The sequence below is a fragment of the Balaenoptera borealis genome (genome assembly GCF_965194805.1).
Source record: "Balaenoptera borealis genome assembly, chromosome: X".
In the NCBI taxonomy this organism is placed as follows: domain Eukaryota; kingdom Metazoa; phylum Chordata; class Mammalia; order Artiodactyla; family Balaenopteridae; genus Balaenoptera; species Balaenoptera borealis.
The window spans coordinates 27,738,800-27,761,186 of NC_138881.1; the positions used below are offsets into that span (position 1 = coordinate 27,738,800).

General features: G+C 42.1%; 1 protein-coding gene across 11 annotated transcripts in view; it reads right to left on the reverse strand.

Annotated features, from left to right (window-relative positions):
* The window catches only part of DMD (dystrophin), a 2,485,149-nt gene that overhangs the window by 104,956 nt on the left and 2,357,806 nt on the right, over positions 1-22,387 (reverse strand). For all 11 annotated transcript variants that reach the window (XM_082378022.1, XM_082378021.1, XM_082378025.1 and 8 more), the window contains one exon: positions 10,969-11,043. In XM_082378022.1, coding sequence (XP_082234148.1) covers positions 10,969-11,043 — 75 coding nt within the window. The remainder of the gene's footprint in view (positions 1-10,968; positions 11,044-22,387) is intronic.

The following is a 22,387-nucleotide window of genomic DNA, read 5'->3' on the forward strand; positions in this document are numbered from 1 at the left end:
CTGTAAAGCCAATTTATTAGCCAAATTGGAAATGCAACAACATTGCTTTTATAACACCTTATACATCCAAGCTCTGGTCTGAATTCTCAGTCCTTTGAGAGCAAGAATCAATGGTAATTAAGTAGATCTCTCACATATCCAGGGGGAGGAGGCAACACAATTATAAATGTAACTGCAGATAAACACCACCATCCCCATCAGTAAACAGCTTGCCCCATACTAAACAGATGCAAATTTAAGGCTTTAATGCATTTTACTAGTTACTATTTGTGGCTACTTCTAATTAAATGTTAAGGACCAACCCCCCAAATGGTGGTTAATACCTATGTAGGTTAATACCTCTGTAGTGCATGTTTTCCTCTTTTCAAAAAGGAAAATAGTAACCTTTTGAAGTTTCCCTGGAAGCATGAAGGAGACCCGCGGGTGGAAGCAGGAGGTTTTTTTTTTTCCCTTTGTCTTTCATCATCCCAGCGAGTAAACCTCTCTGCTTCCATGGACCAGTTTCCTTAAAATACCCTGGCCGAGCACTCATCCTATCAAAGCCAAGTCCCCACTCCTTTTGCTTAAAAATACTCGAAAGATAAAGGAGTGACCTCTTTACATTGAAGCCAAGACTTTGTTTCAAGTGGCAGAAAGGAATGTAACTTGATTTGAAAGGGAGGTAGGAAGGAAAAAGAATAAAGAATTTAAAAACATGACAACACAAGCAGGCAGGGGGACAGGCGGAGGGGAAGGCCGAGTGGTGACTGTATGGGAGACCAGAGAGACATGCAGAGACAAAAGACTCCAACTTTCATCCTCTCTGCTGTGCGCCTGACTTTCTCTGAGGACGCGTTTTCAGGTTTAGGAATGCAGCACCCCATCTGCATTAGCAGAAGAGAGGAGATTTCCTCCAAACACCAATAAACCCAACGTGTTTCTTTATACACTGAAGGAAGTGATGGGTGGTTCGAAGTTTTTCTAGTATTTTCTTTCTGTTACTTTGCCGTAATCATTATAAATATTTTGCTTTATATCCAAGGATATAAGAACTAACAAGTGAGAATTTTTAGACTCACTTTTGTATGAAGAGTCTAATTTCCCCGTGTGATGGAAACAAATAACCAACAGCAAAATGGCATCAATTTTTTATCAGGCCTACTCTTCTCTCCGTACAGGTGAATGGGTAACACACAGAAGAGGAAATTGGGAGCATAAATAGCTCCAGAGGGGCGCAAAGCAATTGCTCTGAAATAACAGGAGCGGGAGGTGACATAGTTGGGAGAGAAACACTGTGCAGTGCGCTCTGCTAAAACCAAATGTGGTTAAACACAAGAATGATCCATCACAGAAGACTGAAGAACTCATTTTCCCAAAACAAACATATCAAACAGAATCCCACTATCATGCAACAATTTGTAAAAGACTCCTATTTAGGTGTATATAGCCGATACTGTGGACTTGAAAAGAGGTGAGAAAATCAATAGGGACGATGTAATTGCCCCACAAACATACACTTAACTGTTCAAAATGAGCATCTTAAAGAATACATTGCGATTCTTCGATGAAACATTAAACATAATGATTAGCTGCTTCTAGAAGCCTCAACAAGCAACCAGCAGACACAATTTTGTAAAACTACCCTTTTACCTCAAGCTAGGAATTTCCATTTAGGAGAAAATCTCTCTCTCCTTTAGTGTATTCACTAGGGAATACATTTTAAAGCTATATAAAAACCCAAGTGTGTTCTAATAGACCCTTCTCTTTCAAAAATCATTTTGACAGTAGAAGATGCCATAGGTTTTGATGCCACTGAAGAATAGAGAGCATCTGGTGGTGCCCCTCATGCATCAGGGGTGTGGGGTGAAAGAGGGGGGACAAGACAAAAAACGACCGGCTCTCCAGGATCCTCTCTGCTAAGCACGAAAAGCAGGAAAGGAAGGAGACGGGATGGGATGGGATGGGATGCGATGGGGTGGGATGGGATGCGGTGGGGTGGGATGGGATGGGATGGGATGGGATGGGATGGGGTGGGGTGGGGTGGGGTGGGGTGGGATGGGATGGGATGGGATGGGATGGGATGGGGTGGGGTGGACGGTTCCTGAGGCGCTGGCTGTGCCCAATCACCCTCTCAACACCCTGGGTTCAAATGCTAACTCTGTTCTTTTCCTCATACGCCACAAGTGAGGAGCTCAGATGGATTTTTTTTTTTTGGTCTTTTACAGAATCCTAGGCTTTGAGAACTCAAAAGCACTTTAGAATCGTTTTGCAGTGGGGAAAACTGAGACTGGACAGGAGGAGACCTGCTCCGGGTATTATGGCAGGATACATGGAGGTATGTACTGAAAAGCAGAAAGGTGTGTGGCAGAAGGTGTCCTTACAGGCTGTACAGAAAAAGAAAAGAAAACCACCCCGCATTCTCTACTAGCAATAATACTGGGAGAAAAAAGAAGCACCAAAATGTTGGCTAGAATAAGCCCGATGGTGCCCACACAACCCTGGGCTCATCCCATGGGTCAACCTGGATACCCCAGGTTAACAATATAAACAATCCTGTAACCTAATTAGCACAGACACAGACAGGGGCGGGCGGGTCATGGTGGGATAACTCCTGTGTGTCTGACATTTTGGCCCAGGCAGCAGAAGGCGTCTGCGGGAAGAAGAGGCTGTTGTGGACATCACATCATTCTACAGGCAGCTTACACTTCAGGCTAAAGGACTTTCCAAGCAAATCTTTGCCCAGCAAGAAAGTCAAGCACTTTGCCGTAGTTATCTTTGCTGTGAGGGTTAACTCCAGAGGCGCTGAAGTTGGCAAGAGATGTTTTGCTAAAACAGACACACGACGCAGACCCTTTGATCAAAGCAAGGAAAAGAAGTGACTCGTGTTTATGGGTAGCCACGAGTTACAGGTTATCACAGTTGTTTGCTGCTAGCAATAACATTAGCCATTTTTACCTGGTCTCAGGGATGCCCAGGGAGGCCACTGGGTTTGGGACTGGCTATGTAAGAAGACGACGTCCAGATTACCAGCAGCTAAAAGCAATCCTGGCTGAGACTCCAATTAGTGCTCCCTGGTTTCTAAAGTGGTGTGTGCTCACATTGGTGGCTCTTGATCCAAGAGATAAAGTGCATCCTGGTATGGCCCTGGTAGAGAGAGGGCACTTGGCGCTTGTACTTGGCCTCTCCAGACCCTATGCTGGAAGGCATCCTGTGGTTGTGATGCGTATCCTTGTTTTAATGTTGCTGCTGTACCGTAGGCTTTTCCTTTCTACAGTCATGAACTGTACATTTGTAAGGACTGTCATTTGGGTTCTGTGAGCTTAACTATCATCCCCGGAGCAATCAGTGCCAGAATGGAGATTGTTTAGAAGACCCCAACTCATTCTTAGCTGAAAATACGGGTAACGCATTATTTTAAAAGGAAAAAAAAAGATGATTCTAATAAAAGGGATGAAAATAAACCATTGATGCTGGTTGCCAAGCTACCCTTGGTTTGAAGTAGCGCAGGCTTTGAAATCCGTTATCAATAATACAACTTTCTACTGCAAACTGGAAATGGTAGAACCTGAACTCCAGGAGCTAACGGAATGGATTAGAAGGGGAGAGCAAACTGATGGTAAGTCTGCTAAAAATTCAATTCCTTGGTTGCAGGAGCAAAAGCTCAAATAAGTTCAGAACCTTCTTCCACTGAGCTTCGCCCTCTCTGGCCTGCAGGTAGAGTGCCAACTAAAGGAACCTGGGAACTGGCACTTTTTGATAAATGGGCGGCACCTGAGAGACCAATTACAATTAAAAAGATAATTCAAGTGGGGGAACTTACAGGTGTTCCCTACTTTACCACAATTTTCTCTTTCAGTGCCATACTAGTAGTCTCTGGACTGGGGCTACAATTAAGTGTATGGAACCAATGTGACCCCTTATCAAAAATTGGGAAGAGAAGGGAAAGGGGAAGCCCAGGCATGTCTTATCCTGCTACCAGCTAAATATGGACTACCCAGTGGCCGAACCCAGGGGATATACTCTTTGTTGGGGGAGAGAGTTTGGATGAAAATTTAATAAGGAAGAAAGACTGTTGCCGAAGGGAAGAAAGCCACCAAATGTGTGTTAAAAAGGGAAAATCTAACATAATGCTGGTGCCTAGAAAGAGGCTTAAAATAAGAGAATAATATGCTCCCTTGGCTATGACTCAGATGCCCTTTTAAAAAGCCAAGAAGTGAGCAGGACAGCTGGCCAATCTATCGAACACACTGGGTGAAGAGGTGGGAGTTCTGACTGTGACCAAGACCCCACGGAGCAGTATTAAAGTGGTTATGGCTTTTGGTGCTTGTTTCACAGGATACATCTGTCATTAAGCACCTGCTTTGGAAAGTACCCTGTGGGAATATTTACCCAGTCATATCTGGAGAACACTGATTTATAATCATCTGAATGAACACGGTATGGTCATTAATTGTGATGATGAAGGATTACGAAAGGTATTGGGTATGTGGTAGAAAGTTTATATGGTATATGCCTCATCTGTCACAATATTCTGTGTTAAAAAAAAATAAAAGCTAGCGTTAGTGTGTGAGGAAAGCTACAAATCGGTGGAGGGACAATTGGGACGCTTGGATCACCGAGGAAAAGCTCGGTTGAATTTGGTGGGCCCACTTCCCTGAGATTGAAAAGCCAGACATTTTGTTGTTGTTGTTACTTAGACATTCAGATTTATCGTTGACACCTGTTTTCTTCATATTGCAGTTTTCACATAGAAGTCTGGATTAAGTTGATAATATGGATGTAATATACATTTACTTTTGAGAATTTTCAATTCCATTTTAAATGATCAAGTAGTTTGTAAATCATAGGTGAAATCTTTTAAGATGTTTTGAGTACAGAAGTTTGTTTGACATAGGCAGGATTCATGAGATGTGTTGGGGATAAATGGTAAGAACAGCATGTTTATATTAAACATAGAAAGGGACTGAAGGACCAAGAGATATGTAATATTCCAGAGGCAACTGAGTACGAAGTGTTTATTGTATATGAAATATACAAGAGGCACTGATTATACACATGGATACTTAATATTCATGAGGTCTTAATTCAGGCACACATCACTGAGACACATTCTGGCCCCATGTGTCCTCTGCTCCAGAAACTCAAGTAAAAACCATGGCCATTGACCAGGCTAAGTATCACACTATAACTGTGGACAGGTGCGCTTGTCTCTGTGTCCTCAATAGAGCAAGTTTATGTCATTGGCCTAAGGTGAAAAGCCAGAAATTTGCTGTGGACGGCTATAGATATTTCTGTGGCATACCCAAACCAAAGTTCATTTAGGAGTGACTACTATTCCTATGATGTTTGCCTGGGAGACTCAACATTTCTGTATCTCAACTGTATTTCCTAGTTATAGTAAAGACGTTAGTACACAGTGGCAACAACATGTCTGGTGGACCAAAGAGCATGGGACTGCTTGAAATAAAAGAATCTTAGGAGAATTAGGAGCTGGGCGAGGACTACCTGGCAAGGTAGAATTTGCTTTGAGTGAGAAAAGAGAAACCGATGGAAAAGACCGCCTAGTGCAAAAAGAAGACATCAAGGGAATCCAATTCCAGGAGAAAAGAGGATATCAACTAGAAATGGAACCAATGATAACCCGAGAATGGAACCTACAAGGTCCTCCTTAACAGCCTCAGCACCATGACTGAGAACCCACCCTCCTTTCCCTTAGTGAGCAACTCGTGGGTACTGGACACATTTCGAACAGGACTACAGTGCACCCCCTGGGAGAGAGATGCCTCCTGTTACCGGCCGGACCCCTCTCTTGGGGCACCGATATCCATCAAACCATGTAAGTGGAGAAAACGAGTTTGGCTCCATCCTCAAGATGTTTTGAATTCTGAAATAACAGAGACCTGGCCTCCAACCTATGTGAAAAATAATATAATGGTATATGGGAAAAGGAGACTTTTGCGGGGAAGGAACAAATAATTACACTGTAACGCTGTTGCCTTCTTGTAACCTATGCCTGCAAGAGACTGGAGATTTGTAAGCAATGTTACCGTGGGTCCTGTCAGTCTTCTTTAGTGACCAAACCCTATCTGATGCCACCTTTCAGTGCATGCACAAAAGGTGACGTACGTGTACCAAGAAGGGAGCACCTTTTTTTACCTGGTATGTCATGGTAAGGATGAGTCTGGCCATTGTGCCTCTATTCAGACAACTCCAGGCTGTACAAAATTTCTCTACTGTGTGATTTAGTTGCTGAACAGAAGCAAACTGTTCTATATTTCTTGTTTGCAGAATATCTGTCACATTTATCAACTGCAGTATATTTAGCCCTATGGTTTGGGCTCTCTCCAACCCACCACACACTAATAAACTAAATACATGGGCTTTGTTAAGTGCATTTTTATTTCTGCTCTTAGAAGTTGGCTATATTTTTAATTTTCGAAGCTGCAAACCTATAGGATGCTCATGAGAACTACAGCCGGAGAAAGAAAAAGCTTAGATTATCTTCTTCATAACTTTCAGGGGGGTATCAGCCATATGAACCGGCTTATAAATCCTTCTTACCCAGATTTTCTCTTTGTCTCTGCTTTTCTGTCGAGTTGAATTTTCATTCACAACGAAAGGCAGTATGGAGTCATGCAACATTAAACGGATTACAAACTGGGGACATTATAGGCCAATGGTGATGCTCTAGACTTAAATAGCAAATCCTCTATAGTGGATAAAACTGTGGTATTCAGGTTTCTGCAATACCGAAGCTTTGATAGTGAAGTGAAAAAAATAAGACCAAGTGCTTAGCGGCGGTAGCATGGCATATTTTCTAAGGCACCTGTAATTCAAACTCTTTACTGGCATCAGGAAATCACTGAGATAACGTCATTAATTTTCATTAAAGTAAGAGTTAGTAGACACGACCTTCAGTTGGAAAAGGTAGCCAGGACAAGTTTTGCTTGTCTGTACCACAGACAATAGCTCTTTATCAAGGCTTTACAGGCACAGAAATGACAAAAAGGCCGGAAGATAAACCTAAGCAAATCTAAAATTAAGAGGAAATTCTGAAATCATTTACTGAACAGTTAAGTAATGTGACCACGCATGTTTTCAATAATAAAAGGATAGGTGAACTCTTCATTCTATATTCATACTACACGTGGAAACCTCCTACCATTCTTGAGAATCTAGTACTTAATTTAGATAAATACACCCTAATTTTGCTGTAGCTAAATCTTTTTCAAATATGAGACAAGTCATGCTTAGAAAGGAAATGCTGAGAATTTCAAATCTGTTTAAAAGTGAAAATTCTACAGTCTGCCTTCAGAGCTTGCTTTATTACAGGGTTATAATCACCCATGGTCAAATTTTTTTATAATATCAAATCCCCGTTTTTCCAACGTTTATTGGAAATGTTAATGTACACTGAAATAATAGATAACGAGACACATATGTGAATAGAAAGAGTTTTTTTAACAGGAGGAGAACTGAATAATGCCTAAATCCAAGGTCAAAAGGAACATTATGGAAAGGGTTTTTCCAATCTAGTCAGTTTGGGGGCTTTTTCATAGTATAACCTGGAACAGCTGATTATCTCTTCTGAACTTTTAGTATCTCACTTTTACATCTCTCTACGTACTATAGCACTTTACAGTAACCATTTCATAATTGCCCCTTTCTCAATGGAAGGCACTACCTCTGGGATGGGGCAGGGACAGAAGAAGAAAATGAGGCAGAAGACTTTCTCCATCCAGCCTTGTGACTCCACTCCATCCCAAACTGCCTCTTTCCAGCTTTGGTACATTAACAGGTCCCTTAGGAAATCCTAGGCCTGGGCAGTCCTTTAAAACCCACTTGGCAGCTATACAGCTGAAAAATGATAGCTTCAGACTATAAGCTATATGGAAATGGAAGCCTGAACTTACTTTCATTCATGCATCCATTCCTTGAAAACCGATTAAGCCCTTCTCTGTGCCAGGCTTTGTGCTCAGCATTGGAGAGACCAAGAAAAGGAGGAAAAGCCTACTCTCTCCTTCCCAATAATTTCACTTCTAGGCCATTTCTTCTCCATCTCCATGTAGAAAACCACACACGGGCAACACCAGTTGACTATCTTACTGCTAGCCTCTGCAGACCCCCTGGGTCAGACGCCTTCATTCCTGAAGACTGGGTAGCCAGGGGTCACAGGCCTCTGCTCTTCCCCAGTTCTGGCCCAGTTCGGGGTGATTTCAACCTTGGCAGCGATGACTCGTGCATCACTCTAGCCTCTCAGTTCATTAGCTTCCTATTTCATCTCCACGGAAATTCACATCTGGTCCGCCTCTGCCGCCCACGCAAGTGGTCATATCCTAGACTGAGCCAGCCGAACCGTTCCGCTTCTGAAATAACGTTTAGCTTTTGCTGCTGTCTGACCACAACTTCTTGGCTTTCCAGTCACTTTCGCACAATCTCTTCCTCTACTTCCCTGAACAGCTGGCCTCTCGATCCCTCTACCTCCTAATTACCAGCTTCCACCCAAATTCCCAGCCTCTCCTACCCCATGCAGACTCGACGGACAGCACTCCAACCACTTAACCACTCTTTTGCCCAAATCCCTACTTCACGTGCCCGGCTGGCCTCTGCCCACCTGGGACAGAACCACCTGGCTGTGCCTGGAGAAACAGCCCTGCGGATTGGTGCTGTCGTAAACCGCTCTGCAGACTCTGGGCTCCATGATGCTGCTTCTCAAAGTAGCCCTCTCTTTCCCCACAGAGGTTAAGGCCAACCTCGACTCCATCCCCTTCTGCCCTTAGCCGCAGCACGGGACCTCTCCTCCACCTTCACACAGAAAACAGAGCCCCCCCCGCGGGCATCCCTCGCCCGCTTCCCACTAGGTCTCCTTAGTTACCTAGCCCGGCCCAGCTCCCTTCCTCAGCCCCACTCCTTACAGTTGAAGACAGGCGTCCCCTTTCTTCTCTCGGCCTCTGGATTACCTTCCCCTCTCCTCTGAGAACTCACATGTTTTAGTATCTCCTGAGCCGGCAACTTCAATTTTGTCCCCGCTTCTCATATTCATTTAAACAGGCTCAAGCGTCTCTCAACCTATGTGCACGTGCACTCCATTAACTCCTCAGCCCCTTCCAGCTAACTACCGCCCCTCTCCCCTCCCCTTCACAACGAAATTTCTCCAAGAATCGTCTCAACTGTCTTTACATCCCCACTTCTGCTTTACTCTGAAGCCAACTTCACCACCTCCACCGTGCCTCTAAAACCTCACCAAAGTTACTAAGGACCTCCTCATTGCTAAATCCAATGGGCACTTTTGCCAACCTCATCCTGACCTCCCAGCAACATCTGACCCCGGTGGCAGGCCCCTTCTTTCTGCCCACACAGTATGTGCCACTATACCCTCTTTGTGTTTTCCTCTGCAGTCCCCTCTGTACCTTGTTCGCCCTCTGCCCTAAATCCTGTTTTCTTGTTACTTTACACTCTCCCCGAGCACCTGCACGCTTACGATTCCTAAACATTGCCCGTATGTTTCTCCTGAGCGCCACAGCTCTATGTCCAGCTCTGCCAGGCACGTCCACCACTCACCCCAGGTGAGCACCTAAGTATCTTCCTGGGTTCCCCCTCACCTACCACATCAAACTCATCACTAAGCCCTATCAATTCCACCTCGTATTTTTCAACTCTCCCCACTTATCTCCATTCCTCCTTTGCCAATTCAGCCCACCATATTGCTGGTTTAGACGACTGAAACTGCTCACCAAGTCTCTCCCCCAGCAGGTGTACACCACCGCCAGGGTGCAGGCTCTATTCCACAGCCAGAGTCATCTTTCTAAATGACAATCCCATCGTGCCATCCCATTGCACGGCTCCCTACTGACCTCTAAACTCTTTAACTTAAGTTTAAAAGGCCTTTCACAATCTGCCTCCTGCTTCTCCTCCAGCCAAATATTTTACCACAGTCCCTCCCTGGAGCTCCTGTGCTTTAAGCCAGGCTGCAGTATTTTCAGCTCTTGACTGCATCTCTGGACCCCACGCCTCGGCACATGTTCTGCCTTCTGATGAGAACATTCTTTCTGGAGTGAGCTCTACTTACCCTTCTGGACTCACGTATCATAGATACCACCTCTTCAAGCAAACCCCACAACTCATGGTACCCATTCTTCCACTGTCACATGACTAAATATATGACTTTGAAACTGTCCCTTCACTTTTTCTCAGGGTGTCCATGAAGCCTTAATAGAGGGTTGCTTTTTACTGATTTTTTTTTTTTTTACAGACTGCAGATGTTCTTGATGATCTTATATACGTACACCTATGTCTCTAGACTTATGGACACCCTGTATATCCCTCATTAGACTGTAAGTTCCATCAGGGTACGGACTGTGCCTATCTGTTTTGTGGTCACATTAACAACATACATGGGCTCTCAAACAATATTATACCTGGTAACAGATATATAAACTATCTGATGAACAGACAGCATTGCATTGTATGACACTGGGAATTTTTCCCACTGATGTAAGCTACTTAGCAAAAGCAGGAAAACAATCTTGTCATCTTTCTTCTCTGACAGTATTTATCTGAACATTAGCATTCAAGCTAAAAAAGAATACACATCTGTGAACTTTGGTTTGGGTAAGGCAATCTGATGCTAATACTTCAAATATTCAATACATTTTATAAGAAGAAGTAAAGGAAGAACAGGTGGAGATAATTCAAGTTCCATAAAGATAATTCTGGATGCCAATGCCATTAGTTAGAAAATAAAAATTACCGGTATCTTATCAATTCAACATCAGTAGCTGAGGAATGGTGACAGGAATGATTCTAAACAATGTAACAAAGCAGTCTAGGTGAACACTCAGCCAAAGATACTTTAAAAAAATGAATTCTATGTTACACCTGGACTTGAGAGAGCTATTTCTCCCCGCTCCAACAGCAAATACTCCCAACCATTTTTTTTTTAAACCAAAGAATAACTATCAAGTATTTCGAGCACTGGTTAATACTTACAGCAAAGGGCCTTCTGCAGTCTTCGGAGTTTCATGGCAGTCCTATAAGCCGAGAACCTGACATTATTCAGGTCAGCTGAAGAAAAAAGGGGGAAAACAAAGATCATTTGTTATTTTCTCAAAAGGCACAGATAAACTCCCAATGATTTGCCAACAACAACAGCAAGAGGCTAGGGGAAAAAAATCTCTTGTATACGCCCCAATTTTGGAAAGGTGAAATTCTGTCGATGTGGGGAAAGAAAAAAAAATGTCTTTTTGCTCTTTGACAACCAGGAAAGCTAAGTTCTGTGAGGGACGACGGTGGCATAGCCTGCAGGGAGCTCATGTAGCCCTTGTTCCCAAGAGGGAAAAGAAGGACAGGTATTTCTTTTTTCTAGACTGTAATCTTGGTTCTATTGTAGTGGATCTTTGCTTCACAAGGTGAAAGAGAACAGGGCAGATTTCCCTGAAACAGCTATGAGAATTTAGCAAACAATCAAGTGGCAACATAACATGTTTTTGTGATTATCAAAGTTATACATGCTCACTGTGGAAAACTTAGAAATTAAAGGAAAATATAAAATCAAGTAAACAAACCATCCATAATCCCGTTACGCAAAGATATGCACTGTTAACATTTTGAATATTTCTTACCCAACACAGGCGTGTGTCTCTGTGTGTGAGATGTATTTTAAAATTTAATTGGCACAGTTAACCCTCATTCCAGGTTTAGGTCCACCTGATCCCACAGGTTCCTTCTATTTAACTATTTTGCATTTATCTAGAAAGTAACTAATTCAGCAAAGACAGGATAAAAGAGAGCTGGCTTAAAAAGAAGTTCACAAACTCACATGCGTGTACACACACACATGAACTAATTGGAAGTTTTTGCTCAAAAATTTGGATGCAAGCTAAACATACAAAAATGATACTAGATGTCAACAAGAAAAGTTGCGAATCCATATCAGAATGGATATTTGTTTCTGTCCGTATTCTGTACTAATGAAGATACTGCTATTCTAAAAGAGATTAAAATAAGTAAAATAAAATTGGGACTAAAATAAACATTTAGCTTTATATTCTAAGGTGCAATCATTCTAATATTCTGCACGTATTAACAGCTCAACAATTTCTGCTACAGTGGTTTCTACTGTCACCTGTCTATCAAGTCCCAACTCACCTCACCTAGCAGAAATCTATATTTAGATGATGCCCCCACTCAATTTTGCATAAGCCTTGATATACGCCAAGCTATATTTCTTTTCTTGCATTTTTGTGTACTTATGTTTCATAAACCCAGCTCCAAAAAGCTCATTGAAGACACGTACTCCGTCCCCTACTTCTGTCGTATTTCCCAGTGACTTAACATACAACTGCTCTCTGAAAAAACAGGTCTAATACAGCTCAGGGACTGACTGACAAACTGAATGAATATGTGAACAAAAGAATGAAAAAAAGAAAAAATATACTGGCAAACATGACTGACTGCCATAATCAAATGGCACCCACAGAACCAATTCTAATTGGAGGTTAAGAAAGGGAAATAATTTAATCCATATCCAAGTTGCTTGGGTCAACATTATTAGATTGATGGCCTTCGCAGAGACCGAATAAAACAACCTAAATTGAAATTAGGGGAAAGAAAAACAATGTCTGTAATTTACTTTAAAATATTCAATGTAAAAACCAAAAAGACTGACAATACTAAATGTTGGCAAGGATGTGGAGCAACTGGAACTCTCAGACACTGTTGGTGGGAATATAAAATAGTATGACTACTTTGGAAAACTAGGTTAGCAATTTCTCAGGAAATTAAACATACATCTACCTTATGACCCAAAATTCGACTCCTAGATATTCAGCCAAAAGAAATAAAAACATGCCCACAAAAAGATGTGTACGTGAATGCGCATAGTAGCTTTAATTCATAATAGCCAAAAACTGGGAAGAAAACTAGAGTAGAATGAATAAACAAATTGTGGTGTAGTCACACAACAGGATACTACTCTGTAATAAAAAGGAACTAACTACTGATAAAGCAACAGTGTGAGCTGATCTGAAAAACATTACCCTGGGTAAAAGCAGTCAGACACAAAGAGTAAAAAAAAAAAAAAAAAAAAAATACTGTTTGATTCCGCTTATATGAAATTCTCGAAGAGGTAAATCTCACCTATACACTGACAGAACGCAGATAGATGGTAGCCGGGAGTGGGGACGGGGTGGGTAACTAATTGAAAGGAACGCAGGGGTATTTTTTAGGTGATTGAAATGTTATATATCTTGATTGATATGAAGGTTATTTGAGTGCATACGTCTGTCAAAAACTCAAACTGTACACTTAAAATGGGTACATTTTATTGTGTTTAAAGTATGCCTTAATAAAGTAGATTTTAAGAGTTAAAGAAACCCTCACAGGGACCGTACAATATGAAATATGTGTGTGTTAGCTTAGCTACATTGCAGAGGCGGTCAGTTGTCTTAATCAGGAAAGCACACTCCAGGGGCGGTTGGCTAGCAATTAATCAAAAAGCCTCACTCCAGAGCTGCCACTGTTAAGTGCTTCAGCTATATTTAGCTCTTGTTACACCTAAACTCCTATTAATACACCTAGTATCCAAATTAATGTTGGATGGGCTTGTGTTAGTGATATTAGTGGTTTACAAAATACCAGGACTGTTGAAAAGGGTTTAGAATAGAAACATTCCCTGCCCTTACATTAACAGGGTGTGGGAAGAATCTAGCAGGCCCTCCACCTTTAAAAATGGTGCCCTAGGCCGGATTCCAAAATCTCCAGCTGTAGCTCATTGGATTCTTGGTTGCCTGAATTCAATTAGATGGCTGGCAAAATCCTGCTGTTACAGCAGGGGTTTGCCAACTTGAGCGTACACCAGAATCACCTGGAGGGCTAGTTAAAAATACATATTCCCAAGCCCCATGCTCAGATGTTCTGATTACGCAGGTCTGGAGAGGGCCTGAGAATCTGCATCTCTAACAAGTTTCTGGGTGCTCGATGCTGCTGGTCCAGAGACCACGCTTTGAGAACCACTGTGTCAAGGACTGTGGCAGGTGTGGATTGTGAGGCTCTCCCGCCAAACACTCAAAAAGGCAGGGCTGTGACTTCACTGTGCCTTGGGCACAGGCTTTAAAATTGTTCTCTGCTCTGTGGCTAGTAAGTGTTCATATGTGACAGAGCTTGTTCTGAGACTTGCTTTCATCATGAACCTGGTAGCCAAGATGTGGATAAGAAGGCAGCCCTCACCTATGTCTTAACCACGGGTGGCTACCGACACCTACCTACCCCAGAGAACCTGGGCAGATCCTTTTTACCCAACTTACGATTCGAGGGCCAACAGCACCAGCACCGCTTTGGACCTTGTTAGGAATGCAGAATCTCAGGCCCCACCCAGCTCTAAGAATCAGAATCAACATTTTAACAAGATCCCCAGGTGATTCATATGCACCTTCAAGTGCAATGGAGTCTTTAATTGTACATTTTAATACAGTTTCTTGTTCCGTGTTGTTAAAGTGCAAGTATAAACTCTGCACAGAGACCTGTGTGGGCTTTTGTTTTTGTCTTTCTACATTCCATTTTGTGGGCTTTCAGGGTATTTAATGACTATTACAGTCAATTTGACCAAAGACTCACCTCTGGGATATATTTGTGGGTCTCTTGTTTATGATGAATGCCAATAAAAGGTATTCAATAAGTTAAAAGTGTCTACCCTGTCCGATTTTCCTGGATCTATTCGGAATTCAGGACAAATGGTCTAAATGAGGTCAGAAGCTCCATCCAATCCTCACAGTTTGTATCAAGAATTGGCAAATTCCAGGAGCTAGAGATCCAAGTGGGAGAGGCAAGGATGATCTGATTCTTTCAGGGCGTGGTTCACGGTAGAATACTATCAGAGACAAGCATCTGGAACATTCCTGCTCTAGCAGTGCTCTCAGCTTCCCTAAAGCAGTTCAAACTTTCTTCCCTTTCAAATCCTTCTAACTATGGCACATTCTGCCTGGCGTTAATCCACTCTGACGCCCTTTCAAGCATACCCCCAAACACAATGCAGAGAACAAGACTTCTGCCACCAGTTTTCTATGTACCACAGTCCAACCCATTATCAAACAGTGATGCAGGAAGACCAAAAGAGAGTAGCAGGGAAAATGTCTAGTTTTCAACATAATGCAACAGAAGCCATACAAATTTATATCCAGTAACCATCAGTGAACTGCAACGGAGTTCTGGTGCCCTGTAAGTCCTACTCCAGAGAGTTAACCATCTGTGTTGTCTGAATCCGCCCTCTGGCTTACAGCTGGAAGAGATAAGTCTCCACCGCCTTGTGAAAACGTGTAGGATACACACTGAAACCTCAAGATGCGGTACAGCTGCGGACAATGTGACACTGTCCCGGGCTGAGGCTGGAGCTGATCTCGTAGCTAAAGTATGCATGCAGAATAAAGCTTCAAGCCCCGATCCCCATCCCCCATGGGAGGCCGGCCTCCACTTTCCCTGGGAGCTGCCTTTCCAGGACTTTGGCCCAAGTTGTGATGAGCTCACTAGCTCTCACAACCGGAACTCAAGAGGCGTGAGGCTATCCAAGAAACGAGCCACACGATGTTTGCATGGCAGCTGGTAGAGAGCGTACTTGGAAGGATAAACATGCTGAACTGTACATTCCTCTTCATGACTTGAATTAGTTTATCCAGGGCTGGTTCTGGCCTAAAAATGGAGAAATCTAGAAACTCAAGGAACAAGGGGAAATATTATACCATCTACGCTCTCAAGTTGAATCACCAGCTACTGAAGTGATGGTCCATTTGACTTTTATTTTGAGGCACAAAACAAATAACAGGTTTTGCTGCACCTTTGTTTGGCCTATGAATTTCCCTTGACTTTGGTAAGTATTTCTGTTATATGACTTTTACTTTCCTTCTGTGGAAGGTGGTGGTGGAAGGTGTCAAATTCACCAGAAAAGAGGAATGACCGATCAAGTTTGAGCCATGAACCTACACATTGTTGGACTTGCTCTTGCAAAACGACTGAAAAACACCTCAGCATTTTAAAGTTATGGGAAATTTTGGAAAATATTATAGAAATAAAACATTAAGGCCCTTCATTTCAATTTTACAGCTGGTTTCTGCCTTTTAATCATACTTCAAAAATCCTGCTATCCATGATCGAACTGAGGTCTAGAATTTAAAACAAGGAGTATTTCGGTCCAGCTTTCCAATGCCTTGTGGGCACTTTTTAGAAAGGCCCAAAGTTTCAGTGTGTTTATCTATATTAGGTAGAAAGAATGACAATGACCCCATAAATGTAATGCGTGGAAAGAGCTGGATGGCTGAAGATTATCCCAACAGATGAATTCGTGGTGTGGTCTTTGTTTCCTACCAACTCTATTTCCCAGCAGAAATGTATTCCAAATCCCTCAGGTGATCATGAGTGAAAAATAAAATCTAGAGGAAGTATGATTTTTTGGGGGGTATAGTTCCAACTTCAGTGTTGGCATACAATGTGAATTAAACTACTGCGTGTCCATTTTAACAATTCTCCAAATTTTCTAAAGAAGCCACAACAGGGTAGTCTCCTCCTACACTAATATAATATATAGAAAGGCAGTAGATTTTAAAATATTAATATAATAATATATCTCTGATTCCCCAGCCTCACTCTTCCTTCGTTCTAATGGACTCTCCACACGACAAGTATTATTCTTATCAGTTCCAACTCACTAGAACAGACAAGAGCCACGGACAGGCCTTTATGAGGCTTGAGATAAACTGAGTAATTTAAACCAAGTCTGGCTTGAAAGCAAATTAAGCCAAGATATCCAGGCTTCAGAAGCTTTAGAGTACAAAGTAGAATTGTGGGGAACTCTTCAAGAACTCTTCAATAATACGGAGGATTTCTGGAACATATCTTTAAAGAATTAGCCGAGAGAGAGGAGGTACATTAACACATGACACTTGGCCTATAATTTTTTAGATATATTTGAGGCCTTTTACAATCTACACTCATTAAAACCTCATCATCAACACTGAGCTTTACTTAAGTGGGGAAAAAATAAACCTACATAGAGATAAATAGGAATGACACATTCATACTTGTATGAACTGCAGAAAGCTGAGTCTATGAATTTATAATTACCATCAAGTTGTTTCCAGGTGTGAAATGGTATTACTTATTTGCTACCAGTTATTCTCTAGAATTCTTCTGAAAAATGAAGAGAAGCAGTAAAGTATCCAGGGTAGCACAAATGTGGAAGACTTAGAATTGTGAAAGAGAGACACAAACCAACCCAAACCAAAAATAAAAAAATAGGGAAGTTCAACTGTGAAGTAAAAGAGAGCACCAAATCCTGACTGTGGGTTGTTCAAGGGCTTTCTGGCTCCCTCCTCTTGCTTGGCCTTCCTCAGCTCAATCTCACTACTTCTTAGCAACATTGTTCTAAGAGTTGAAGAGTTGAAATTCAAATTAGCTTTGCTTTCTTGTTTGCTGCTCTGGTAAAAGGTTTGTTGAGAAAGCAGTTTCCATAACAAATGGCCAATGTAAAGTTCTGCAGGCGGGGAGACACCGTGTATCTTAAATACTATTTCTGGGCCTGAATTCTCCCCCGGATAATGGAGAGGTGACTCATGTGGACACTGCTGCACCATGTTCCTTCTACTTAAGCTTCAAATCAGAAAGGATTTGGGCTCTAATTCTCAAAGCCTTGTCCACCAAAAAATAAATATAAAATAATATTAATGATTCAGAAAGACTCTTCAGGCAAAACTGGTTTATAGCTTCTTAAAAGACATCCACCAAATAAAAACAAACACACAGATAGAGAGAACAGAGTAGTGGTTACTAGGAGGCAAGGCAGGGAGGGGAAAATGGGTAAAGAAGGTCAACTGTACGGTGATGGAGGGAAACTAAATTTTTGGTGCTGAGCACACCGTAGGGTATACAGAAGTAGAAATATAATGTTGTACACTTGAAACTCATTTAATGTTATAAATCAATGTTACTCAAGGAAAAAAAAATTTTAAAAAGACATCCATCTATCCATAATCCTTCCACCTATCTTTTCAACGCTTATCGAGAGTGAGCACATAGGGAAACACAGGCCAGGAAGGCCTCTCTGAGAAAGTGACATTTAAGCAAAGATCTGAAGGGTGATGGGAGTTAGCCAGGTGAAGAGTAGGAAGAGCAAAGCGAGATGAAGGGTCAGCATGTTCAAAAAAGGCCCTTAAGGGGTTTCCCTGGTGGCGCAGTGGTTGAGAATCTGCCTGCCAATGCAGGGGACACGGGTTCGAGCCCTGGTCTGGGAAGATCCCACATGCCGCGGAGCAACTGGGCCCGTGAGCCACAACTACTGAGCCTGCGCGGCTGGAGCCTGTGCTCCGCAACAAGAGAGGCCACGATAGCGAGAGGCCCGCGCACCGCGATGAAGAGTGGCCCCCGCTCGCCGCAACTAGAGAAAGCCCTCGCGTAGAAACGAGGACCCAACACAGCCAAAAATAAATAAATAAATAAATAAATAAATAAATAAATAAATAAATTTTTAAAAAAAGGCCCTTAAGCAGAGAAGAATGTAGACCATTAAGAATCCTAAGAAGGCCCAGACTGCTGAAATCTCAGAGCGCAAGGATGAAGAATGACCCCAGGTAGGCAGGGGGAGGCCCACGGTAGGGCCCTGCGCTTCATGTTAAGGACTTAGGTCTTGGGACTTGCAGCTAAACGTGGCAGATGGAACAGACTCGTTTATTTCTCATGTCAAACTACTAGGATGACAGAGAAAGAATGAAAAATGACATCTACCTAAAAGAAAAGAGACAAAACTGGAGAGGAGATGAGAAGAGACTCCAGTGTCTTGGAAGCTTGGGAGATGACCTGATAGTAGCTGATTCAGGAGAAATCCCAAGCCTAAATTCATGTGAGGGCTGTGATGTGGCTGAAAATGCAGGGAGTAGTTGCAACTCTTTAGAGCCCTCAACACCTTCTCCCCCAGCCCATGCAGCCAAGGATGCAGCCAAGCATCCTAGCCACCCCTGGCTTCACCCTCACAGAAGGCTGGAGGGTTGATCTCAGAAGAAGCTGCACCAGACACGGAGGCATCAGAAGTAACTAAACCTGGGAGTGACGTAAGGCACCGAAAACAGAGGGATCAAGTGCCATGGCACTCAAAGAATGTAAATCCTTAACTTCATTCCCTACTCCCTAATTCCGTATTGTGCCTTTTCTCCTTCGGTCAACTCACTGAAAAAGCTATTCCACCCAAGCACTTCCTTATTTGCCATCCTTATGGTCAGAAGAAACGTCAATCGGCAAGGTCTCTAAACTGATCCGCTGTCTCTGATCAGCCTTCCCTGTCATCTTCTTCATGCTCCAATTAGAACCACAGCAAATTAAGCCAATGCTCTTTCCTTCTGGTCTTCTTCGTAACAAGAGACTAACAGTCACAGAGTCCACTCTCATCACTGTGCTGAACGATATTATTCCCTTTCTCTGACTCAGAACCTTCAGTCACTGCTCTCCCGTGTGTTCCTTGAGCCTTAACACGGGCAACTCGACTAACCGACGCAACTATCAGAACTCCGCAAACTTATAAAATTACCCCAGTCTCCTTCAACTCTCTTCTACACTTCATTCATTAACCGTCCTTTCCACTCTCTCTTCACAAATGAACACACATCCCAGATTCTCTAGGGCAGAGACAGTTTAATTAAATTTTACTCTGTATAATAAAGGTGAGACATTTTTAAATGATCACATGTGACTTGATTTTCATACCTTTTACAATTTTTCATATAACCAAATTCACAAACAGTTTTTAAAAATGTTGTGCCCTATTTGTCGGGGGCTGGAAAAACATACTTTCTTTGTAATAGGGTTGACACTACCTATTTCAAATCTACCATCCTTTCTCACAGTTGGGGAATCTGTGGTAAATCTATTTTCATGATAAAAATAAACAGCAGTAAATGTCCATTTCCTTTAATGCTAGCCTCATCTTTCAATGATTTCTCCGGTAACCACAGACCATAGGGCACAAACTGGCTGAATTTAGTCTGCAGACCTGTTTTTTGTTTTTGTTTATTTGGTTGGTTTTGGCTCCCGTAATGGTTTTTTAAATTGTTGAATGATTTGCCAACAGTTAAAAATCTGGAGACTTCCCATCATCTTGCTTCTCTGGAAGAACCTAAAGACTCACCTTCTTGCATGTCAGTGGGGGAAGCTGAGGCCCAATTAGCCCCAAGAGAAGCTTTGCAGGTTGACCCACTTCCCATCCAGCTGCCTTCAGTCATTTAAATGACCAGTTTGGCCCCAGGAGGCATTTCTTTTTGGAGTTCTGCCTCAGACAGACCACTTCCTATTCTCCCCCCAGATTTACTTCCACCCTCTTTTTCATGTCTATGTCAAAGCTTTTACTGTCGAGTTCCTCCAATAACTAGCTGTTATCTGGCTTTCACTCAAATTACGCTGTGGAAACACTTCTTACTGGGTTTTCCAAAAATTTTCCAGCTATTAATTCTTTGGACTCCACCATTTACTAATGCATTCAAACTAAAGGACCGTGCCACCAAAAATACTGCCTCAGTACACTTACTTTTCCAGCACAAGAATATGGGAAGACAGAACCAAAACCCATAACTAGTCTACTGACTGTATATCATGAAGTGACCATTACTTATACATTTAAAAATCATCAATTCACATTTATCTAAGCGCCTATTGTGGGCCTAACTGTATACTAAGCTCAGGGGTTGAAGATTCAGGCTTCTAAAATACTGCGAAAAACACAAAGGTAAATATTTCACTCACACAAAAATCAGTATGTATTTTCTTTGGTTACGTGAGCAGGCTTCTGTACATACAGAAACATACACTGCAAAGAGCCGTGTATATATCAGATGCAAAAGTAGTTTCCAACACGACATAAACTATTCCAGTGGGCATTTGTAAGGTTAATGGAATTGAAAATTTTCCATATAAGCCATGTTATTTATGAAATAGTGATTAATTTCTACGTTAGCCCACAAAGGCTTAAGTTTATTTAAATACTCAATATACAATAAAATCTATAGCAATACTGGTAAAATGAATGATATAACTAACTAGAAGTAGCTTTATCTTTCATTCTTTTACTTGAGGAAGAAAAGATGAGAAAAGGAAATGGAGACTTCTGGAAAGATTGTGTTGTGTTCAATATCACTGGCACCGAAGGGCAATAAATGTTGGTGCTCAATAAATGGTTTGAATTGAATGAGATTCGGAAAGGAACTTCCCTACTTTTACCAGGTTTAAGCCTTTAGTGACATTGATACCACATCTGATTTCTCTTCAAATAATATCACTTCCCACTGCTCTGGATGAATCACTGGAATAATTCTCTTGCTTACCCCTTACAGCCTGAGCTTGGGCTTCTTTTCTGAAACACACATGACATAGGTATCAAGACTTTCCCAGACATAAAGGAGTCGGAATAAAAGGAGAAAGAACAAAGGTGATCTAGAGAGAATGCTTGTAATCTAGAAAGGTGACTCAGCTGTATTTAACTGTGGCAGATTGTGTAGGTTGTTTCACGCAATACTCATTTTCAAAGTCTTTCTCCCTGGTCTTTCTCTACTACAAAGTCCGGAGGATCTCAACTCTCTAATCTATAGCCAGTGGCAGCCATGTGGACATGGTTTTGGTCAATGCTTGACAAGATATCTGCAGGGAAGGGTTTCCTTTTCCAAAATGAAAGACAAAGAGCCTGAGAGGGAGAAGGTCCTTTCTCCTTCCTGCCTGAGGGGCAGCAGTCATTAAGCAACCGGGAGGTCAAAGGTCACTCACTAAAGATACTACAGCAGGACAAAGGCCCAGATCTCTGATGGCATCACTGAACTCTTCCTTAGCTCTCTACTGTCTCCAGGCTTCTTGTTACACAAAAAACATCAACCCCTATGTGGTTAAGATACAGCTGGTCAGGTATTTTGTTACTTGCAGCAAATGTACTTCTGACACACTAATTGAACTATAAGCAACAAAATGCAGAATACCAAGTACAGAGCACCATCCTTCCCTTGCAATCCTCCTTGGGGCAGAGGAATAAAGCAGTAAGATCTTGGATCACAGGGTTCCCCATTCTTGCTACCAAGCGGTGTCACTGATGCAGGACAGCTTGACAGTTAATTTAATGTTTAAAACAATGTTACAGTAGACGGCTTATATGGCTAAGGCACTCTTCCAGACATAAATAGATCTGCGGAGCATCTAACTAGACATTTGTTTTGCATGGAACTATCACAAATCTGATTTGGCCCAGATATGAGGATTAGAATTTTTAAGTATACAAGTTATTTCTCTGAAAATTAATGTCTACGTATACATGAACACTTAATAAGTAACTAATTTTTCATTAAGTCTTTAGACATGTTTATATCTTTATCTCTTCATTAGTGCAAAATCTCCTTAAAGC